We start from the raw sequence: 22,413 nt of genomic DNA on the forward strand, positions 1-22,413 counted from the left end.
TCTTTATTTGTATAAGTGCACGCACACACACACACACACAAATATAAAACCTTTGTATAAAATATTTTGAAAAGAATAAACCTTGAGAAGTATATATAGAAGTTGCATAGAAAATGATGGGAGTTTTAGAAAAGTCATAAAATATTTTTTGACTTAATCTAATCGATAAGATTAGCACGCTTTTGATGAAAAAGGCAATTTGAACGCACTCAATCGATTAGCAACGACTATATATCACTTCTTTCTTATTTTGGAACTCATGGACGTTATTTTCAAATTAGCTAATCGACCAACTAAAACAATTCGTAACGGACATTCATTATTTAATGTCGTTTCCTCTTTTGGAGAATTTTAAGCCTATAAATAGAGGTTTTATTCCTCATTTCATTTCATCCAGAAAGTGAATTGTGTATTGACACACTTTTTCTATATCTAAGTTTTCATTTTCACTTTTTCTCACTAGTTCTTATAGCCAAAAGCTTTTGTGAGGAGAGATCTTTTGTGAGGCGGTGTCCTTGTAAATTCTGAACGGGTAGCATTGTATAAGTTCATCAAGAATGTTATTTTCTTGATATAGGTAAAATTATTTTAAGATTGAAATGATTAGTCAATCTGATTAAACTCTTAAAATAATTATTTTTAACCCTTTCATGTTTTAAATACATACACTTTTATTACGGATTTTCAGAATTAATTATTTCTAACTCTTTCATGTTTTAAATAAGTTTCTTTAAGCTTAGGGATATCAAAAGCATGAATTGGAGATGTTAAGAAAGCAACAAGGCCCAATAAACAAACCAAAACACCAAGGAAGCCCATATGAAGAAAATTAATCGATTTGCTTAATCTATTAGAATATTCAAAACAGTAAAAATTTGAACATTGAACCTCAAAGTATGGTTGGAGAATTAAATGTTGTAAGAGATACTTGCAATAGAAAATTCTCAAATATAACCGTTCCTAAAAGATTTATCAAATCGATTAAATGAAAGCTATATAAAGAGGTACGTTATCATTCTTCTTCACAACATCATTTCTCATTTCTTGCTTGCATAAAAAATACTTTTCACTTTCCTAAATCATCATCATCTTCAAAATGACCCCAAAAAGAACTCGTTCTTCCCAAACCATCACCATCCTACTTCTTTGAGGATTTCTCAAGCTTAGCTCAAGAAACCAACTTCAACCTTAACTACTCAGATAGAGAGCTCTTCACCACTCATTACTTAGATGAAGAACTCTTCAAAGATTTCTCCTTCATGGAAGAATTTAACTTTGCTAGGTAAAAAGACTTTGTCTTTGAAAACCCTAAGGAGAGATATCCCACCCTAGTAAGAAAGTTTTATGCAAACCTTACCTACACAAATGTTATAGATTTATATAACATGGTGCATATAGAGCATTTTGAGCAAAGTTTTTTCCTTATCTTATAAAGTTTTTTGAGCATGGTTAAGAGCCTCAACAACCTCAACAATATAATTCTCGGTGTCAATGGGAGGTTCTCAAACTTTTCTCAAGGCCATCTCCTTCTCCTTGATATAGTCACACTATTTCTTAGCAAGATTTTTGAGCTTAGTCACATTCTCTTTCAAATAAGTAGGAGCACCGTACTTCTAAACCTCCTTTACGTAAGCAATTATCTTGTCATAGCTGTCCTTTAGAGATTTCTTTGCAGGATTAAGCTCGTTAAGGGACTTTTCCTTCTCGGAGAATGCATAATCAAGGTGCTTATATAATTGATTATTCTCTTCATATAGCCTTACTAGAGATAAAATAACAAATATTTCAATGGCCCATAAAGAAATTAGGGTGGTAACCTTATGCATAAGATAAATAGACTATGCTATCAGCTCACAAAGCACAGTCTTGGCCAAATTGGACATGTAGGCTTATCTGTTCTCTACGATGACGTTATGAAAATCTTTGTTTCTCCTAGGCCCAGAGTGAAGAAGAAAGGTGGAAGCTTGAAACAAGACCGAGAACAGTCATTTCCCCCCAAGAAATAATCTATCTTGATTTATCTATTCTCTTCATTTTTTTTCTTGGGGTTTTCATCTTCAACATGACATTTTCCTTGCCTCTCCTTATTTTGGTCAACATTAACAGCTATAGGAGAAGACATCTCAACAAGTTTACTAATAGATTTCTCTAGAATAACAACTTTCTTTATTGGACTTGTTTTCTTGCTAGCATCGACCCTTTGGCTTCTAGACCTTTTCTTTGGAGCTTACCTTTCTTCTCAAATTCACTCTCCTTAAATTGGTTCTCTTTCCCAACATCTTCTTTTACAAGGCCTTTTGTCAAAATATCAAAATATATCTTTTACAAAAAAAAAAAGGAATGTCTCTAGTACATCAGAATGGAAATGGACAACCCTCTCTTCTTTATTAAGCACATTGATCATATCAAAACATTCTACGTTATTTTAAAGAGGGAAACAACACATGTTAGTTCTCATGGAAAAAAATGACTTGGCTAAATATAAAGTAAGGAAGTTCATAACTAAAACAATTTGCACCGAAAATTTTCTTAATCTCCTTCTTAGTACTCGCCTCATATATCAATTAGGCTACCATGTAACGATTCTTCTTGGTAGACCTAACACCCTCATCCTAGAAAAAAGATACTAAAGTAGAGGCAATAGGTACATCTCATACTGACTAAAAACACACTTACCATTCCCCGATTAGGTCATATTCCAATCCTAGGACGAGCTCATTTCCCATTAAGTGTACTTTATCCACCTGTCACCAGTACACTAAGATAAAAATCCTTAGAATTTCATCATTTACCCAAGGTTAATAAACCAATAACATTTTTCAGGAAGATCAATCGTTGGTGGCGCTTTCCTCCACACGTCTTTCTCAGTGTTGGTCGCACTTTCCTCCACATGCCCTTCTTAGTGTCAACAAATAAAAAATTATTACCATAAGTATTACATCTTGACCATTCCTCTAACTACCACCTTACCTCATCTTAATGGCCTTTATCTTGAACAAACAACCTAAACTTTTAGCGACATTTTGCGTCTTCTGTCCTTCCTTGAGATTCTCCACGGGTAAGGGGACAACCATCGAAATCTCACTAAAAGTAAACCTAACATCAAATTTTATCATTTCTATCCTAGTAAGGAGAGACGACTTATCCCACGTTTTAATCCCTTCCGTTTTTGTGTTAGAATCATCATTGATAATCTTAACATCATTACTGAGGTCAATAATAGGAATACCTAAATATGGGTTTCCTAACTTAACCGTTTTAAAAGAACTAGCAAAAACTGTGATGAAAAAAAAAGGAAGAAAAGAGAAAATACCTTACATTTTAATGCAAGTTTCTCGAGAACTCAGAAATAATATGGATATAATCAAATGATACAATCAAAATGTAAAGAACCTTGACAACAATTAACTAACTCGCATAAATTTCTCTCATGAACAAAGAAAAAGTGGAAAAGTAAAATTAATGCTCAAAGTTTCTAATTGATAGACATGAAGAGTGTCAAGTTCAATGGTCACAATCTAGTTGAAGAGCAAAGGTCAAATCCAACAGTTGAGATGAACTCTCAAATCTGTAACTGCACTCAAGTATGCTGATGCGCATCTCCTCTCAACCCTACACATGTGGGTGCACATGGAAGCCTCTATCGAGTCAATCTTTCATTTACACAAGAAGCATTGAATGCACATATTTTCAATGCCAACTTCCCTTACTCAACACCATAAGGAAATTTTGCCTTTATTGGGGGGGGGGGGGCACATTCTTAATGAACAAATGTCTTTAAAAAAATATCTATTCTCAAATTGATCTCACTAATTTCTACTCCAGTAACCCTTACTTCAAAGCTGATAGCAAGGACTAGGGAGACAACTGTTTCGGGTTGGCCAAAAGACCATAAAGACTAACCCAAATCATCGGCTTAATTTGAAGCTCAACTCACTAACGAACAAATGGATTCTCCTTTATGGACACCACATAGAAGCACGACCTCCACCTTCATCTCAATTATTGATCACATCTAACAGTCACCGACATCCCATGTTAGATCAATCGGGAATGACTCTAACCGTATTTTTGATATAAAAATGCTTATGAATTACATCACAATATTCTTCTTATTCATACTTCCATGAGTTCCACCTCTTTTATCAGAGACATCTTAAATTATTGGAGGATCTTTGTAGGTTAACCACAATTCAACTTTAACAAAACAACTAGGAGCCTACGTAATCATGGTTTAACTGTGACAAAATACAATAAGATCCTATTTAGTCACGATTTAGAAGTGGAAAATTTTAAAACTATGTGCTATAGCCCATGTTGCACACCCTCAAAGACGACCCTGTCTCTTATATACTAACAATTTCACATTCTCATTCAATTTAATATCTTTCCTTTTATATTTATAGCAATAAAAAATCAACTAATACTTGATACTTAAACTTAGGCTCGATTTGGCCAGACATTGTTTGAGTTTATAGCTTATAGCTTATAAACTCATATGATAATAAAAGACCTATTTAGTAACAATATTTTCATCACGAGCTTATAGCTTATTTTTCAAATACTATTTAAAATATCGTTTTATCTTATATATTTAGCTTATTATTTTTTCTTCCACTTTTACTATTATTATTTTAACTAAAACTGATAACTATCCTTTATAATTTATTTTAATATAAAATGAAACAATTATATATTAAATGCTTTTTATGTCATTTTAATTTATCAAATAATTGAATCATTAATTTTACCAAATAAATTAGCTAACTGCTATAAATCACCAATCCTCTACTATAAGCCATAAATTGTCGGTCATCAGCTGTTAATCATAAATGATAAGTTATCAACTAGTTTATCAATAAATGATAAGTTATCAACTAGTTTATCAAACAATTACTATTCACATCAACAATACAATAAAAATACGATATTTTCTTTTATTCATTTAATTCTTTAACCTATATAAAATGTTCAAATAAATCTATTATCATAGGATGGAGGTAGTAGCTAAGTCATCTACTACAATTATTATTTTTTGGTAGAATAGTTTTACTCTTTTCATACAACATTAGTCTCTTTTCTTTTTGACCTATATACTCCCTCCGTTCCTTTTTAAGTGTCACACTTGCCAAAATTTATATTACCAAGACAACCAAAAAAGAACTATTATTTCCAACTTTTTTCCTAATTTACCCTTACCTTTATCATTTCTCTTTCATAAACACTCCTCAATTAACGTGTCAATTAAAAAAGCAGGGATATAATTGACTTTATACCTATAAAGTGACAATTAAATAGAAACAATTTTTTTTGCTAAAAGTGACACTTATAAAGGAACGGAGGGAGTATATGACATTAGTCATTAATACAAATCTTTCATTGTCGAAAAAACAATTAATATAGGTTATTTTCTAAAAAGAAAAAGCGTATAAGGCGTGTCTACAAGAGAAAGGATTTATTTGCCGTTATGAAGGTTGAAATCACGTGCGATGCGTGCTTGCTTCTGACACGTCCTTCTTCTTTTAGCACTACTTCACTGTACAACCTTTCTCTCTCTTCTTTTCATATTTCATAACAACAGCAACAACATTAACAATGGTTTTCAATTTTCATGCTTCTCCTACTACCACTATTTCACTACACCACTCTTCTTCATTTCTCTTCAATGGCATTTTCTGCATGTTCAACTACCAAATAAAAATACCTTAATAACAACAACAAAGACACTCTCATCTCATTTCCTCGTTTTCACTCTTCCATGGCTTTTCCTTTTAACATTCTTGTTCTCTCGTACCTTGTCGTGTTCCATTCATGTTACGCCATTGGAGACAAAAATGAACACAACCCAGAGAAACTTTCGTTGCTTTCTTTTAAAGGGTCTCTTCAAAATTCTCACTTTCTTTCTTCATGGCACTCTGCAACTCCTCACTGTAACTGGGTTGGTGTCACGTGTCAACTCGGACGAGTCACCTCGCTCTCTCTTCCTTCTCGTTACCTTAAAGGCAATCTCTCTTTGTCTCTTTCGTCTCTCTCCTTTCTTACTATCCTCAACCTTGAAGATAATCAGTTTTCCGGCGAAATCCCCGGTGAGTTTGGCCGGTTGTTTAACCTGAAAACTCTTAGACTCGGTTCCAACTCGTTCTCCGGGAAGATTCCACCGGAGTTTGGGGTTCTAACGAAGCTTCACACGCTTGACCTATCCGGTAATGCACTCGTCGGAGAAATACCGGAGAGTTTCGGGAACTTGACCGACCTTCAGTTTCTGGACCTTAGTAACAACATTCTCTCAGGTTCTCTTCCGTTAACTCTTTTCACCGGAACAGTTTCTTTGATTTCTGTTGATATTTCGAACAACTCGTTTTCCGGCGAACTTCCGTCGGAAATCGGAAACTGGAAGAATCTCACTGCACTTTACGTTGGGATAAACAAATTGTCTGGTACATTGCCTAAGGAGATTGGAAAGCTTTCGAAGCTTGAAATTTTGTATTCACCTTCTTGTTTGATCGAAGGTCCATTACCTGAAGAAATGGAGAAGCTGAAATCGTTGACTAAACTTGACCTTTCTTATAACCCTTTGAGATGTTCAATCCCAAAGTTTATTGGGAAGTTGAAAAATTTGAAAATTTTGAACCTTGTCTTTTCTGAGCTTAATGGGTCAGTTCCATCAGAGCTTGGGAACTGTTCAAATTTAACTTCTGTGATGCTTTCTTTCAATTCACTTTCTGGTTCATTGCCTCAAGAGCTTTCTGAGCTTCCAATAAGAACTTTCTCAGCCGAGAAGAATCTTCTCCATGGTCCTTTGCCTGCTTGGCTTGGGAAGTGGACTAATGTTGATTCTCTTTTGCTTTCGGCTAACCGGTTTTCGGGTGTGATTCCGCCCGAGCTTGGGAATTGTTCTGTAATGGAGCATCTCAGTTTGAGTAGTAACTTGTTGACTGGTCCTATACCTGAGGAGCTTTGTAATGCTGCTTCACTTTTGGAGATTGATCTTGATGATAATTATCTTAGTGGAACAATTGAGAAGGCTTTTGTTAATTGTAAGAACCTTACTCAGTTGGTTTTGATGAATAATCAGATTGTTGGTTCAATTCCGAAGTACCTTTCCGAGCTTCCGTTGATGGTGTTGGACTTGGACGACAACAATTTCAGTGGACAGATACCCTCTAGTTTGTGGAATTTATCGACTTTGATGGAGTTTTCCGCCGCGAATAACCACTTGGAAGGTTCTCTTCCTGTGGAGATTGGGAGTGCGGTTATTCTACAAAGGCTTGTTCTTAGCAATAACCGTCTCAAAGGTACTATTCCGAAGGAAATTGGAAGTCTTCAAAGTCTTTCAGTTTTTAATTTGAATGGAAACATGCTTGAAGGAAAAATTCCTATCGAGCTTGGCGATTGCGTTTCACTCACTACCTTGGACCTTGGAAACAATCAACTCAACGGCTCTATTCCTGACAAATTAGTGGAACTAAGTGAATTACAGTGCCTAGTTCTTTCTCACAATAATCTCTCAGGGTCTATTCCTTCCAAGGAATCTTCGTATTTTCGACAACTTACAGTCCCTGATTTGAGCTTTGTTCAACATCTTGGCGTGTTTGATCTTTCTCACAATAGATTGTCTGGCACCATACCTGATGAATTGGGAAGCTGTGTAGTAGTTGTGGATCTATTGCTTAGCAACAACATGCTTACCGGGAGCATTCCGAGATCACTCTCGCGTTTGACGAATCTAACAACTTTGGATTTGTCTGGAAACTTGTTGTCCGGTTCCATTCCAGCAGAGCTTGGAGATGCTGCCACACTCCAAGGTTTATATTTGGGACATAATCAATTCTCGGGTACAATCCCTGGTAGTTTCGGAAAGTTGACTGGTTTGGTGAAGCTGAATTTGACAGGAAATATGTTGATTGGTTCAATTCCAATTAGTTTTGGGAATATGAAGGAGTTGACTCACTTGGACTTGAGCTATAACGTGCTCAGTGGCGAGCTTCCGTCAATCATGTCAGGCGTGCAAAGCCTTGTCGGTCTTTATGTGCAGAATAACAGGCTTTCAGGCCATGTCGGGGAGCTTTTCTCAAACTCCATGACATGGAGGATTGAAACAATGAATTTAAGTCACAACTGCTTCGATGGAAACTTGCCGTGGTCTTTGGGAAATCTTTCCTATTTGACGATTTTAGATCTTCATCAAAATCAGTTGTCTGGCGAGATTCCTTCCGACCTTGGGAATCTAATGCAACTCGAGTATTTTGATGTTTCAGTTAATCAATTATCTGGAAAGATTCCAGAGAAGCTATGTAGCTTAGTAAATTTGAATTACCTAGATCTGTCTCAAAACAGATTGGAAGGGCCTATTCCAAGAACCGGTGTTTGCCAAAACCTTTCGAAGGTTAGATTTGCAGGAAACATAAACCTCTGTGGCCAAATGTTGGGTACAAATTGTGAGGTCAAAAGCATCAGTAGATATGCATCGTTTAATGCATGGAGGCTTGGTGGAATCGCCATTACGGTTATATTAATAACCTTGATCTTTGCTTTTGTTTTGCATAGATGGATTAGCAGGAAGCAAAATGATCCTGAGGAACTCGACGATCGCAAACTGAATAGTTTTTTGGATCAAAATCTTTACTTCTTGAGCAGTAGCAAATCAAAGGAACCTTTGAGTATCAATGTAGCAATGTTTGAGCAGCCTCTTTTGAAATTAACTTTGGTCGATATCCTCAAAGCTACCGATAATTTCAGCAAGACAAACATAATCGGAGACGGAGGGTTCGGAACTGTGTATAGAGCTACTTTATCAAATGGAAGAACAGTTGCTGTGAAGAAGCTTAGTGAAGCTAAAACGCAAGGTCATCGCGAGTTCATGGCTGAAATGGAAACCTTAGGAAAGGTAAAGCATCAAAACCTAGTTTCATTGCTTGGATATTGCTCAATGTGTGAGGAAAAACTCCTTGTTTATGAATACATGGTAAATGGAAGCTTAGACCTTTGGTTGAGAAATAGAACCGGGGGACTCGAGATCCTTGATTGGAACAAACGTTACAAAATTGCAACTGGTGCTGCAAAAGGATTGGCTTTCCTTCATCATGGTTTTATACCTCACATCATTCACAGAGATGTGAAAGCTAGTAACATTTTACTGAATGAAGATTTTGAGCCAAAAGTCGCTGATTTCGGACTCGCAAGATTGATCAGTGCTTGTGAAACTCATATCTCTACCGATATTGCTGGAACATTCGGTTACATTCCACCAGAGTATGGACAGAGTGGAAGATCAACAACAAGAGGCGATGTCTACAGTTTCGGTGTCATTTTGCTCGAACTTGTGACCGGGAAAGAGCCGACAGGACCAGATTTCAAAGAGATTGAAGGTGGAAACTTGGTTGGATGGGTTGGTCAGAAGATCAAGAAGGGTCAGGCAGCTGTTGTTCTTGATCCGACAGTTCTCGACGCGGATTCGAAGCAGATGATGCTTCAAATGCTGCAGATTGCTTGTGTTTGTCTCTCGGATAATCCGGCAAACAGGCCTACCATGTTTCAAGTGCACAAATTCTTGAAGGGAATGAAAGGAGATGAATGATTAACTAGTTTTTATTATGTCATTGTAGCTGCTGATTTAGTATTAATAGTAGTGACACTTTTTTCTAACATAAGCTTAGAGTTGAATAATCTATAATCTAGATTATAAGCTTATTAGAAGTTCTTGTTGGCAAAAATAATATTATGTATTTGTTGAGTTTGTGCATAATATGAGAAGTATCTGATGGCTTTGTCCAAGCAATATTATTCTAAAAATATCTGTGATTTTTACTAATCAAGGATTGCGTGTGATGCAAGTTTGGTTTCTCAAAGTGTATGATAATTGATGAAACAACTAGCAACTATCCTTTCTACAAGAATGGACAAAATAGGTCATGAGTGCTTCCTTATGGCAAAACAAGGGTGAGAATTGTTTGGAAAGAAAGTTATAAATAAATGAATTTGTGAACAAAGTTCCAAGTGGGAATTGTTTATAAATAAATGAATTTCTGAACAAAGTTCCAAGTGAGAATTGTTTGGAAAGAAAGTTATAAATGAAGATTTTTGAATGGGTGAGAATTTTTTGGAAAGAAAGTTATAAATAAATGAATTTGTGAACAAAATTCCAATTTAGGTAGGTAATACATTTATGCTATTAGAATACATATTCTCAATAAAATTACATTTTCTTATTTCTTATATATTTAAGTAAAGTAAAACTATCAACATGACTTTTTTCTTTACCTAAATGAAAAGGATACATTGCTGAAGAGGGCATCCAACATAGAAATGAGGAAATGTATTAACAATTTACAATTGCAAATATAAAGCTCTAAGTAATGCTGATTTCAATCTTTCCCAAGCTTTCAATATCAATATACACCCTCCTCTAGCTCCTTTTATTGAAGAGGTTTCCATTGACAACTCCTTAATTTGGATTAGCTAAAATGTAAATGAGTATTGGAATAATTTTATTGGGCCATAAAAAATTGTCCGTAGCAAAAATGAGCTAAGTGTAGCAATATTGGGCGAACGCCTGAAATTGCGCCTGATTGGTGGATTGAATTTGCTTGTCTGAAGCTTGGTTTGCCCGACTTAGTATCCACAATCCAACTCGTTTATCAAACGTGTTCCATTAGGTCTTCAAGGAGTAGCAATATGAAAACATTAGCCAAAGAGGAGAAACTTTCTCCCCCAAAATTCAAAGAGGAATCAATCTTTCTCCACTCCACATCTTTGCAGAGGAAATTAAGAAAAACCGCTTCTAACCAACCCAAAAGATCTCTTATAAATCCCTCAATTTTCTGAATAAGGAGATGACATAAAGTTAACTACTTAATTTTCTGAATGAGGAGATGACATCAAATTAACTACACAAAATACTATATACAGAACTTATCACCATCCATGCGTGAGCTTGCTCTAACACTATAAGAATCCTAAAAAGCTATGACAACCCTTCATATCTGAAGATTGTCACATATTATATTTTTAACAAGCATAAAATGTGATGTAACTTACAATAAAAACACCTCTATTTTTAGTTGTGGTGAGATCTTTAAAGACAAGGATGGAGACTTCATCTTGGATTTTTCTATACATCTTCCTTGAACTTCTCCCATTCTTGCTGAGCTCAGTGTCGTAATTAGAGCGGTTGATATTGCTAAAGAGAAAGGATGAACAAAACTTTGGATTGAAAATGACTCTCTGTTGGTTGTGCAAGCCATCTTTAAATCATGTATTGTGCCTTGGCAATTTAGAAAGCACTTACATTAAGAGTATCGTGAATATGACATATTTCTTGTCTCACATTTATAGAAAGGGAAAAATTGTTCAAATTTTTTTGTTTAGTTTTTGTAATATAAACCTCTCGGTTAAATTAAATGAAAGAAATTAAAAGAGAGCATCGAAGGATGTGAGTAGATATTTTCAGTTTTTTATTAGAAAAGCTTATAGTTTTAAATTTTTTTAGAGTATAAGAAACATATTCTTTAACATACACATTGTGAAACACTTATTAATTAAAATTAATACATATTCCACCAAATTTATAAATGTATTCTTAGTATTTTTTTAAAAAATTTCACTTTATGATTATTTTTAAGAATTGAATCATAAGAAACAGGGGAAGTTGTAAAAACATTACATTCTTTTTTGATAAAATGGAAGGCCCAAAGAAAAGGAAAATTTAAAGGGAATAGAGAATAAATTGTTTAATTTAATAAATTAGGTTGGAATGTAGAACTACACCTATAAGATTAGGGAGGTAAATTACATTTAACCCTACTTTTAATTTATAGTACTTGATATATTAGTCATATATACTAAACTATTTCAATTATTTTTTTGGTCAAACGTGAATGAAGAAAACCAAGACAAAGAGTGAGACGAAAATAATTGTTTTAGGCTCACTAACATAAGAAAGAAAGAAAAAATTAATAGTAGTGTTTACTACCTAAAACACATTGACAAATTATTATTCAGACATACCCTAAAAATTTTCTATTTGTAGGCTTAGGGTATAACAATTGGTTTTTTCTTGTTTTCTTGTTAATAGTCAATTGAGAATGTTGGATTAGTAGGTTTGATCCAAGTCAAGTTGAACAGATAACTCATGTTTAAGTGAAACATATTAAAATATCTTACTGTTTTAAGCAAGATCATTTGTATGAATAGTGAGGATTCCAACCCCAATAATATTTAGATCAAACCTGTTTTAACAACTACTACATTTTAAAACCATGCAAAAATCACATTTATTTAAAAGTTTATGATTTTTTTTTCACACAAGTCAGAATTTTAAATTAACTCCAGATAAATTTTGAAGAATATTCTTTCCATCCTTAGTTATCCCACACACTATAAAAAGTTTCAAATGCCTCCATCTTCAAACGCATATTTTTTACACAAATCTTAGATGAAACTGTTGATAAATTTTTATTCTGTTTAAATTTGGTTTGGAAATATATCTTTCTCTATAATTTAGGTGCCTTCGAAGATAATTTTCAGACGTATAAATTTTTTTTTAAAATTTTCGAAGTTGTAATATACTCAAAAAGGTAGAAAGAACATTTTCCTATTTTTTAAAACTATTGAGAGAAACTATGCATCAATGGGCTTATGTGAAACCTGGCCCAATTATTGAAGCCTCCATGATAAGATTTCCCAATACAGTTCTATAAAAAATACTCGTCTAAATTATTCTCTATGACTAATCAATTAAGTGATTTGAAGTATATAGAGTTTAATACTAGTAGTTTAAATATCATGATTCAAGAGAAGAGAAGTTGTTAAAATTTATTTATATTTACTCATTCAGATTTTCATTTAAATATCATGGTTCAATAGAAGAGAAGTTGTTAAAATTTATTTATATATTTAGTCATTCAGATTTTCATTTAACTCCTCTAAATGGAGTATATGCTAATAAGGAAGTAAAAATCTACGTATAATTAGAGGTGACATCATATTAATTGGGGCAGGTCCAACATATTTAAGTAAGAATTTTTAAAATAATAATAATTTTATATTATCATATAAGTGTTATATTTGATTTTTTTAAATAAATTTTGTGTATGGGTAAAGTTTGATCATTTAAAAAAAAATTGACTGAAGTGTATTTTTTATTCTTTTATTTTGATTGATTAATTCTTTTTAGAAAATGAAAATATTAATGTGACACCCAACATATTGATTTATTTTAAATATTTGTTCTTCACAAAGCATTGTTTTTTTATTGTTCTGCGAACATTTATCTATATAAAATTTTAAAGAACAAAATATTGCTAAGTCACAAGAAACATCTTTCTTGTGACTTAACAATGTTTTATTCTTGTTATGACAACATTTATCAACAACAACAACACAATAAATACATACAACAAAAAGAAAAACCCTTTCTTTTAGCAACAAAACACTAACAACATACAACAACAGAAGATATGATAAAATGTTTCTAGAACGCACATTTTATTATAACTAATCGTGGAACAAGAAATTATGAAGTTCATCTAATTATGATGCTACGAAAAAAGAAATACAAGGTGGATGAAGTTTCCACAATAGTTTCATATTTCTTGTATTTTTTTATAGCAACACAAACTATATGTACCATAGCCAAAATATGTACTTTGTTAAGGTGGTGAAGACGAATTTAAAAAAATGAGAACTCATTTTAAACAAGAAACATAAATGAAATCGGAGCATAAGTTTCATGAACGAACCTCAAGGTAGCGATTGGTGAAGACAAATCTAAAAAAATGAGAACATTCCCAAAATGAAAAAATGAGAATCCATTTTTTACATGAAACGTAAACAAAATCCGAACATAAGTTTAACGAACGAACCTCAAGGTAATGATTGGTGAAAACAGATATGAAGGTTGCAGTATGTGTGAAGAGCGACATGGATGTTAGGGTTAAGTTTTGAGAGAGAAAAGTGAAATACGTTACGCTTTTTTTTAAAGAGAAACTGCTATTATGTACTTGGCGGCAGAGCACTTTCGCTTATATATTTAAAAAATATCACTTTCATCACGGTTAACAAGAAGAACCGTGATGCAATGATTGGGCTTTACACCACGGTTGAAAATAATAATTGTAATGATATACAAGGAGTTGGGATAATGAAGAAATTGGAATTGGAACCATGTAACTCTTGTTACATTTTACTACAGAGTTTATCGAAGGCCGTAGTGAAAGATCTTTTAGTAAAAACAAAAAAAAGCCCAAAAACGTGTTTCCACCACGGTTAAAGAAACTTCGTCGTAATATTGTTTGACGAAAGGTATTTTCCGTAGTAGTGTGTGATGACTAAAACGTATACTTGATGTGACGTGTACTGGCTAGTTGAAATAGTGTCGAAGAGTTACAAAAAAAGCCACATTTCTTCCATCTGACACATATGATCGAAAATGGCATTTTTGGGGGCATTTATTAGCCTGTAATTTCCAGTTAACAGAAAGTCAAAGAAACCTACGTTGAGAAAATGCTAAGTATTAGAAATCATTTGTTGACAAGCTTCGATAAGAACAACCATATCGACGAGAGTAGTTTTGATTAGTGTGATGAAAAATGGCTTTAAAGCATCACAAGAACAAATTTACAAGATGAATGATGAATTACCATATGCTCAAAAATATTGATTAGGGCTTCGTGAAATAAGCAAACCACATTAAATATAATAAAATTATTTTGTAAATCAATTTTAAAAAGTTATATGTTCAATTAGGGCTTCGTGAAATAAGGAAACCACATTATATATAATAAACTCAATTGTGTTTACCCTTTGATTAAATGTCAAAACTGAGAGAAAAGGTGTTTTAGCCATTTAAAATTTTTCAAAAGAATCTACCTGGAGATCAAACCCATAATCTTTACACCATACCCATCGATGGATCTAAAACCAAGAGGTAAAGTGACACATTTTATGATGTCCTTCGTTACATGGTGTAGAAACCAAAGTAACACCTCATATCAAATCAAGATTAAATGTGTTTTTTCGTTATAGTGAATGACTCACCAAATTCTTTAATGAAATTATTATGTCAAAATGCATGCTAGATGAATGGAGAACAAAATTTTTAGTCCAATTTGTAAGAACAATGAAAATATACTGCATTAAGAAAATTACAGGGAGATTAAACTTATAAGTCATACAGTGAAGTTATGGAAAAGAGTGATTGATCAAAGATTAAAATAAGAGACTCAAATAACCAAAAATCAATTTGGTTTTATGCTTGAAAGGTCGACCATGGAAGCGATCTATCTATTACGACGTGTGATAAAGTAGTATCAAATAGACCAACTAGACATGCAATTAATTTTTATTCATTTGAATAAGGCATATGATAGAGTGACTAAAGATATTTTGTGTAAATCTCATGAGAAGAGAAAAAAGTTAGGATTGCATATATTTGAGCTATCCAATATATGTATGAATGAGTATTGACTAGCGTGCAAAAATAGGATGGTGAGAAGGCTATTTTCCCATTACGTTAGGTTCGCATCAAAGTTTAACACTAAGCCCTTACGTTTTTACTTTAATTTTGAATGTATTCACGAAACACATATAATAACTAGCACCAAAATGCATATATATTTTTTGGATAATGATATAGTCCTTCTTGTAGAGTCGAAGGAGGATTTAAATGAGAGGTTCATGATTTGGAGACGAGCTTTAGAAACACATGGTTTTCGCCTAAGCATGCGTTAGACTAAGTATATGAAATGTAAGTTCAACAAAAGAAGAGGTGTTTCTAACCTAAGGTGAAAGTTTGAAACCATATCATCCCTTAAGTCACACGATTTAAATATCTTGAATCCATAATATAAAATAATTGGAAAATATAAGAGAATTTAAACCATCAAATTCATGATGGGTGGTTGAAATGAAGAAAGACTTCACGTGTTTTATGTAACACAAAGGTACCGCTAAAGTTGGAGGATTTTTTTCCATATTATGGTAAAACATGTGATATTGTATGTGATAGAATGTTGAATGATTAAAAATCAACATGAAAATAAACTAAACATAGCATAGATGAGGATGTTGCAGTGGGTGTATGGTACGACTCGACAAAATAAGATTAGAAATAAAAATATTAGAGAGAGTATTGAGGTAACACATATAGTAAAGAAGATGATAAAAAATAGACTTAGGTGGCTTGAGAATGTAAAGAGAATACCTAGATTTTGTGGTAAGGAGAATAAAACTGATAGAAAGTTGTTAAGGTTACATAATCAAAGCATTTAAATAAAGAGATACTCTAGTATCAAGTATTTAAGATGAGAATTATTATGAAATCAAGCAATCAAATCAAAGTGTAACTAATTAGAGGAAATTAAACAATATCAATATGAAGAAGTTATTATGAAAGGAAATTGATTTTCTTATATTGTACCAATATACATTGTGAATAGCATAGAAAAAACAGTAATCTTTATATGGTATCATCTCAAAACATTTAAATTAAGAGTTACTTTAGGATCAAATATTCAAGATGAGAGCTATTCTAGAATCAAGCAATTAAATCTAAGTGTAACTAATTAGCAAAAATTAAGCAATAACAGTAGGAAGCAGTTATTACTTATTATGATAGGAAATTTGTTTCTATATACTGTACCAGTATACATTGTGAATAATTTAGCAAAAACATTATTCCTTATAAAAGTAGTCAAATAACTAGAGAAAAAAATTTAAAAAGACTATAAAAAAATTATTAAGAAAGATCTCGATATTAACAATTTTAATAAAAACATAATCTTTAGTTGAGCATTATAATAAAATTAATTCAAAAAATCGATCTCATTTAATAGAATAAAACTTTATTATTGATCTAGTTCTTATTTAGATTTAAATAGCAAATATGCACGGATATTAAGGCATAACAAGGCTGGAAGTAGAGTCAAACTCGTCTCGACTTGGCTCTTCTCGTTAAAAATTGATTCAACTCAAATATTGATTAGAATTCGTCACTGAATTTTTTTAACATAAATTCGACTCGTTAGAAGTTCACGAACAACTCGATTCAACTTATTAGTTTCATCTCGTTAAGTTCAACTCGTTTGTTTCATGAACTTAAACGTCATTTTTTAAAGTCTATTCTTTTTATATATTTGACATTTTAAATTTATATTTTTTTAAATAAAAAATATTAAAAAAAAAATAAAAGTTATAAGATTATAACTTATATAATGTTGATTTTATTTATATAATATTTTTAAAAAATACTTTGCTCACTTAAAAATATAAATTATCAATTAAAATCGTTAAATTAAAAGAAGATATAAGACTAAGATTTGGAGCAAATTTTTAAACATACTCTTAAAAACAATATAATTCATCTCATAAATAATCGAGTTGACTCTTGAACTTAATGTATCGAATTATACATAGTTCAAGTTCAACTCATTTAATTAACGAACTTAATTTTTAGCTCATATTCAACTCATTTAATTAATGAACCTAATTCAATAATTTAATTGGCTCATATAATTTAGAAACAAATTTCAAACTATTTCATAAGACATAGTAGTTGTGTAGGCAATGCTTTAATAGTTATGACAAGGCAAAATTGATGATTCAATGGAACTAAATTAAATATAGCTCCAAGGCAAAATTGATGGTTCAATGGAACAAAATTAAATATAGCTCCGTTCAATATTATAGTGTGAGCAATGTTGTAGAAGTTATGCATGGGCAAACTAAGCCTTCAAACGAGTTACAAAAATATTAAGCATTCAGAAAGAGAAGTGAAAACATTCCAGTCCATTATTTCGTCCAAATATAAAACATTCAAGTACCATTAACATTTTTCAGCAATGCATAAAATAAAACAAAAAATAAAAAGGAAGAGAAGTGTAACATCAGAAAAAATGTAACTGTACCAAACGGTTACAACATCAGAAACTTGCGTATCCGTGTTTAAGGACTCAAATTGTCTACGCCGCTCCTAACGTAGCCTAACGTGTTCCCTATCCTGTACACACTTTGATTTAGAACTTTGTTGTTCTCTTTACACATTTCTGTAAATCAAACGACTCCGATTTCTCTCGTCTATGTGAACTGATTGATTCAGGCTAAACACTGTATTATCATCAACACACTTTCCTTCTTCTCTCGCTCGCTTCCTACCTATCGCCACCCCAAACAGCTTCGGATAATTATCATCCACCACCATCTCCGCCGCATCTTCGCCATCGCACCGCTTCTCCGGCAATGGATGAAGCGTCTTCATTGGGGTGCAGCAACACTCTTTTCCCTGTGCACCGCTTTCCACTTGAAATTTGGCATCATTAGACATACGACTGAATATATTATTGAAGAGGGATTTCATGTCCTCTATTTCCATCCTTAACTGCATGTTCTCCTTTCTAAGCCTCTCGTTCTCTTCTAACAGTGCCGCCTGCTCAAATGGCGACGAAATATCCGAAGATATCACCTGCTCCTCTCCCGAAATTGACGGCGAAACGATCGGCTTTGCAGTCGGAATTGAAACCGCTGCTGTAGCATACGCAGTTACACCGGAACTGGTAGCCACCGACGGCGATTTTGAAACGATTTTCCGTCGCTGAATATCACATAGAAGCCGTTTCTCGCCTCTTCGAAAGCATTCGTTAGAGAATTCCCACCGATCAGGCACAACTTTTTTAAATCCCTAAACATCCAACAAAAACGAACACAAATAAAAAAAATTCAAATAAAAAAGTGAAAATATTAACCAAAACTACAATGATGATAAAAGAATTACATAAGTATTGAGTTGACGAACGAAGCTGGAGAAATTATTGTGCTTGAAATACTTAGGAAGCAAATCCCTCGCGAAAACGGGAGGGTTCCAAACGACGAACGATGTTCCAGTTTCATTCCATGAAACGACGTCGTCGATCATGCAATCGTTAACGATCTGGTACGTCTTGGTGATAAACGGTGTCGGAGTTGATCTTTGAGACTCGCCGGTTGAGGAGCTATGAAGCACAGACTCCGACACGGACACCGGGACACGACACGACACGGACACTCTGACACCGATAATATTGAAAATAGAGGACACCGACACCGCTATATATAAGCTAATATTTAAGTTTCATTTATCCATATATTGATCAAAATTAATGTCTAAAATTCTTTATTGATAACATTGTTTCAATACATGTCTAACTCTTTTAGATGTGTGAGATTTATCCAAAAAATATATAAATATGTGTTGAAGCAAAGAAATAAAACAAATTTTTGTTTGAAATATTTGTCTTAGTTGTCAAAAATATGTGGTATGAGTGTCATACGAGTGTCAGACATTGATTAAAAGAGTGTCAAAGCAAAGAAAAAAACTATTTTTTAGGGGACACTTGTCTGACTTTTCCGACACTTGTCTGACTTTTCCGACACTTGTTTGACTTTTCCGACACGTGTCGTACGGGTGTCATACAAGTGTCGGACACCGACGTGTGTCGGACACCGCGACACGCCTACTCCTAGAGCTGTCCGTGCTTCATAGTTGAGGAGTCGCCATTGTGTTTCACTGATGGAGCCATAGAGGAGAATGGGTGCAGTTACCGTGCATAGATAAAAATCTATGCACCGTGCATAGATTATTATGGACCCTTGGATCATTAGATCAAATTCTAAAGATCAATTGTTATTACTCAATACTCAACACTCACTACTCAAAACTCAATACTCACCACTCAATACTCATTACTCAATACTCAATATTGGATTAAAAACATGATCCAATGGCTTAGATTGACTTATGCATGGTGCATAAGGAAAATCCTTATGCATATTAGCCAATGCCGAGGAGAATCTAGCACGAGGGATGCAATTATTATTTTTTATCGTGATAGTTCTAGAAGGTTCGCAAGGAGGTACAGAAGAGAATAAATAGAAGAATTATGGAAGAAAGAGAGAGATTGTTGAAATATTAATGGAAGAGGAGAAGAAACTAGAAGCATTATTAGGTTACGTATTTTTCTCGCGAAACATCTTCTCTGTGGGTCCAGTTTACTAGATTTTTTTTTTCTGTGGGGATAGTTTATTGGATTTTGAGTTAACATAAAGAAAGAGATGAAACTTCTACACTTCTTATCACTTTAATAAAGAAACAAAAAAATATCTAACCGATTTGAAAGATTCCAGAGAAAATAATTTAAAATTTAGATTTAGAAAATGCAAATAAGGAATAATTATTTCCTTATTTTCTTCTTGAAAAGACGGTTAACATTTTGCACAGCAAAGTGTCAATATTCTAAAAAATCCGGTTAACTTGGTACTAAGGAGGCGATTGTTTCACGGTATCAAAATTTAGGCCCTAAAAAAGGTTCGCATTTTTCATTATTATTCTTTATAGAATTCACATTCAAGTTACAAAGATCAAGATTTTTTTAAAAATGTATGAACTTGCGTCCCACTTTTAATTCAATCAGTTTTATACAATTGCTTTACTTTTTTCCTTTTTGTATATTTAAACACTTATGCATTACGCTTTTGAGTCTTTCACATTAAAAACCTTTAAACACAAATTTACTTTCTCAAATTTCTTACACAAAATATCCTTAGGAATTTTTTCAATTTAAATCCTTTAAGTGAAGTGAACTAAAACTTGTGATTTGTTTACTAAAAATACCAATAATCAATTTGGCACGGGCAAAGGGAATATTTTATGGAAAATGGATAAACTTATACAGAAAAGTGTTGGTGTTCTTATTTTCTGTTTTGTTCTTCATACATGTAATGTTTTATATGTTTGAGTGTTTACGCGTTCGAGGAGTGGTAAATTCTTGAAATGGCTCGTCAATCGTAAAAAAAATCCTTCCCTTCCCCAAAACAATGCTCCAAATGCATAAGAACAACAGCTTGAAGCGATGGTTGGTGGTGTAGGTATTTTAACACCCGTTAGAGTAACCGCTCCTATTGCAAGTCAAAAGTCAGTTTCGACAATGTTACCAGAGGTGGTGGGTCCCCCACCATAACCAACTACTCTTAGGGTTACACAAACCATTATAGGAAACCCTAGGCCTTCATTCCTCCTAAGCTTTACGTTGCCCCATAGTTGTTAGGAATATCCATATGGCATGCCAACTACAATGATGACAGACCTATAAACTAATTCATCTATGTGTGCATATAATACAACTACTATTGCATTTCTTGTTTATTAATTCTTAGCATTAAGATACGCTATAAGCAATCCTAGTCGAATAGCAAAGCCCAAAGGAGGATTAGAATGTATCTCTCAAGTTATGCAACCCTCAACTACTAGTTTCCTCTTGGATGTGAGGCTACAAATAGATGATATTAACCATGATATGGTTAATATGATTGCACAACAAATTGGCAATTTGTTTAATCCTTTAATCCAAAACACAAACCATACTTACCAATAATTGACACATCAAATGGGCCGAATTGCTGATTTCTTTGGTGGTCTTCAAGCCTCCATTCCACAGTTCCTCATATCCAAGGAGTTGGGAAAATTCAAAATCCAGAAGTTGCAAACAATGAAGGTTTTCCAAATAATCAAGTACAACAATTGGTTATGCCCCAACTGGTCGAACAACCGACATCCAAGGTAGTCGAAAGAGACTTAGGTCAAAATGGCCCAAATGTAGTATTGGTCAATAGGAACAAGGATGCAGATCAAGTGGTAAGGATAGTCCAACAAAACGATTGGGGGGAGATAACATAGTCTATATGGTTGAACAAATCCTAGCCCAAAATGGTCTTAATGTTGGTCTTTATCAGGCGAATTTTGTTTTTGCCTTATCTGAGAATGTATTGTAGACAGAATTTCCAAGGGGTTGAATAGTTCCTAAGTTCACTAAGTTTGCAGGCGATACTACTGAGTCCACTATCGAGCACATGGCTCAATATCAAATAGAGGGATGAGGTTTGGCCAATAATGAGAACTTAAAGATGAAAAATTTCTCTAATTCTTTAACTAATAGCGCTCTCACATGGTTCACCACACTTCTTCCAATTTTCATTTATAATTCGAATAAACTAGAAAGAGTATTTCATGAGCAATTATATATGAGTCAGTAAAAAATTAGCCAAAAAGAATTAACCAGCGTGAAGAGAAAATTCTCTGAGTCGATAGATGATTATCTCAAAATGGCTGTGAGTGGCTTAGACTATTCTATTAGGAAAAATTTAGATATCCAATACTTATGGGATATGACTTAATTAGCAGACAAGTTTCGACAAATCGAATAGTTGAAAGCTAAAAAGGCTAGATCGATCAAATTGACACCCTAGGAAGGGGAAAATTGCTTATGTAAAATTATTCGAAAATTATAACAAAATTGCAAAACATCTTTTCCATGGGGACAGTTTATGAATTTTTTTCTGTGGGGACAATTTATTGGATTTTGAGTTAAACTAAAGAAAGAGAAAAAA

At 33.4% G+C, this 22,413-nt stretch overlaps 1 protein-coding gene across 1 annotated transcript; it reads left to right on the forward strand.

The window, feature by feature from the left end:
• Positions 1-5,534: 5,534 nt before the first annotated feature.
• LOC131637211 (leucine-rich repeat receptor protein kinase EMS1-like) lies at positions 5,535-9,769 on the forward strand. The gene has a single exon (XM_058907800.1). The coding sequence runs from the start codon at positions 5,759-5,761 to the stop codon at positions 9,575-9,577; it is 3,819 nt and encodes a 1,272-aa protein (XP_058763783.1). The 5' UTR covers positions 5,535-5,758; the 3' UTR covers positions 9,578-9,769.
• The last annotated feature ends 12,644 nt before the right edge of the window (positions 9,770-22,413 follow it).

This window comes from Vicia villosa, unplaced genomic scaffold (assembly GCF_029867415.1).
Source record: "Vicia villosa cultivar HV-30 ecotype Madison, WI unplaced genomic scaffold, Vvil1.0 ctg.001947F_1_1, whole genome shotgun sequence".
Classification (NCBI taxonomy): Eukaryota; Viridiplantae; Streptophyta; class Magnoliopsida; order Fabales; family Fabaceae; genus Vicia; species Vicia villosa.

Excerpts from the sequence above, each read along its gene's own strand:
- LOC131637211 (XM_058907800.1), top strand. The coding sequence starts at position 5,759 with ATGGCTTTTCCTTTTAACATTCTTGTTCTCTCGTACCTTGTCGTGTTC.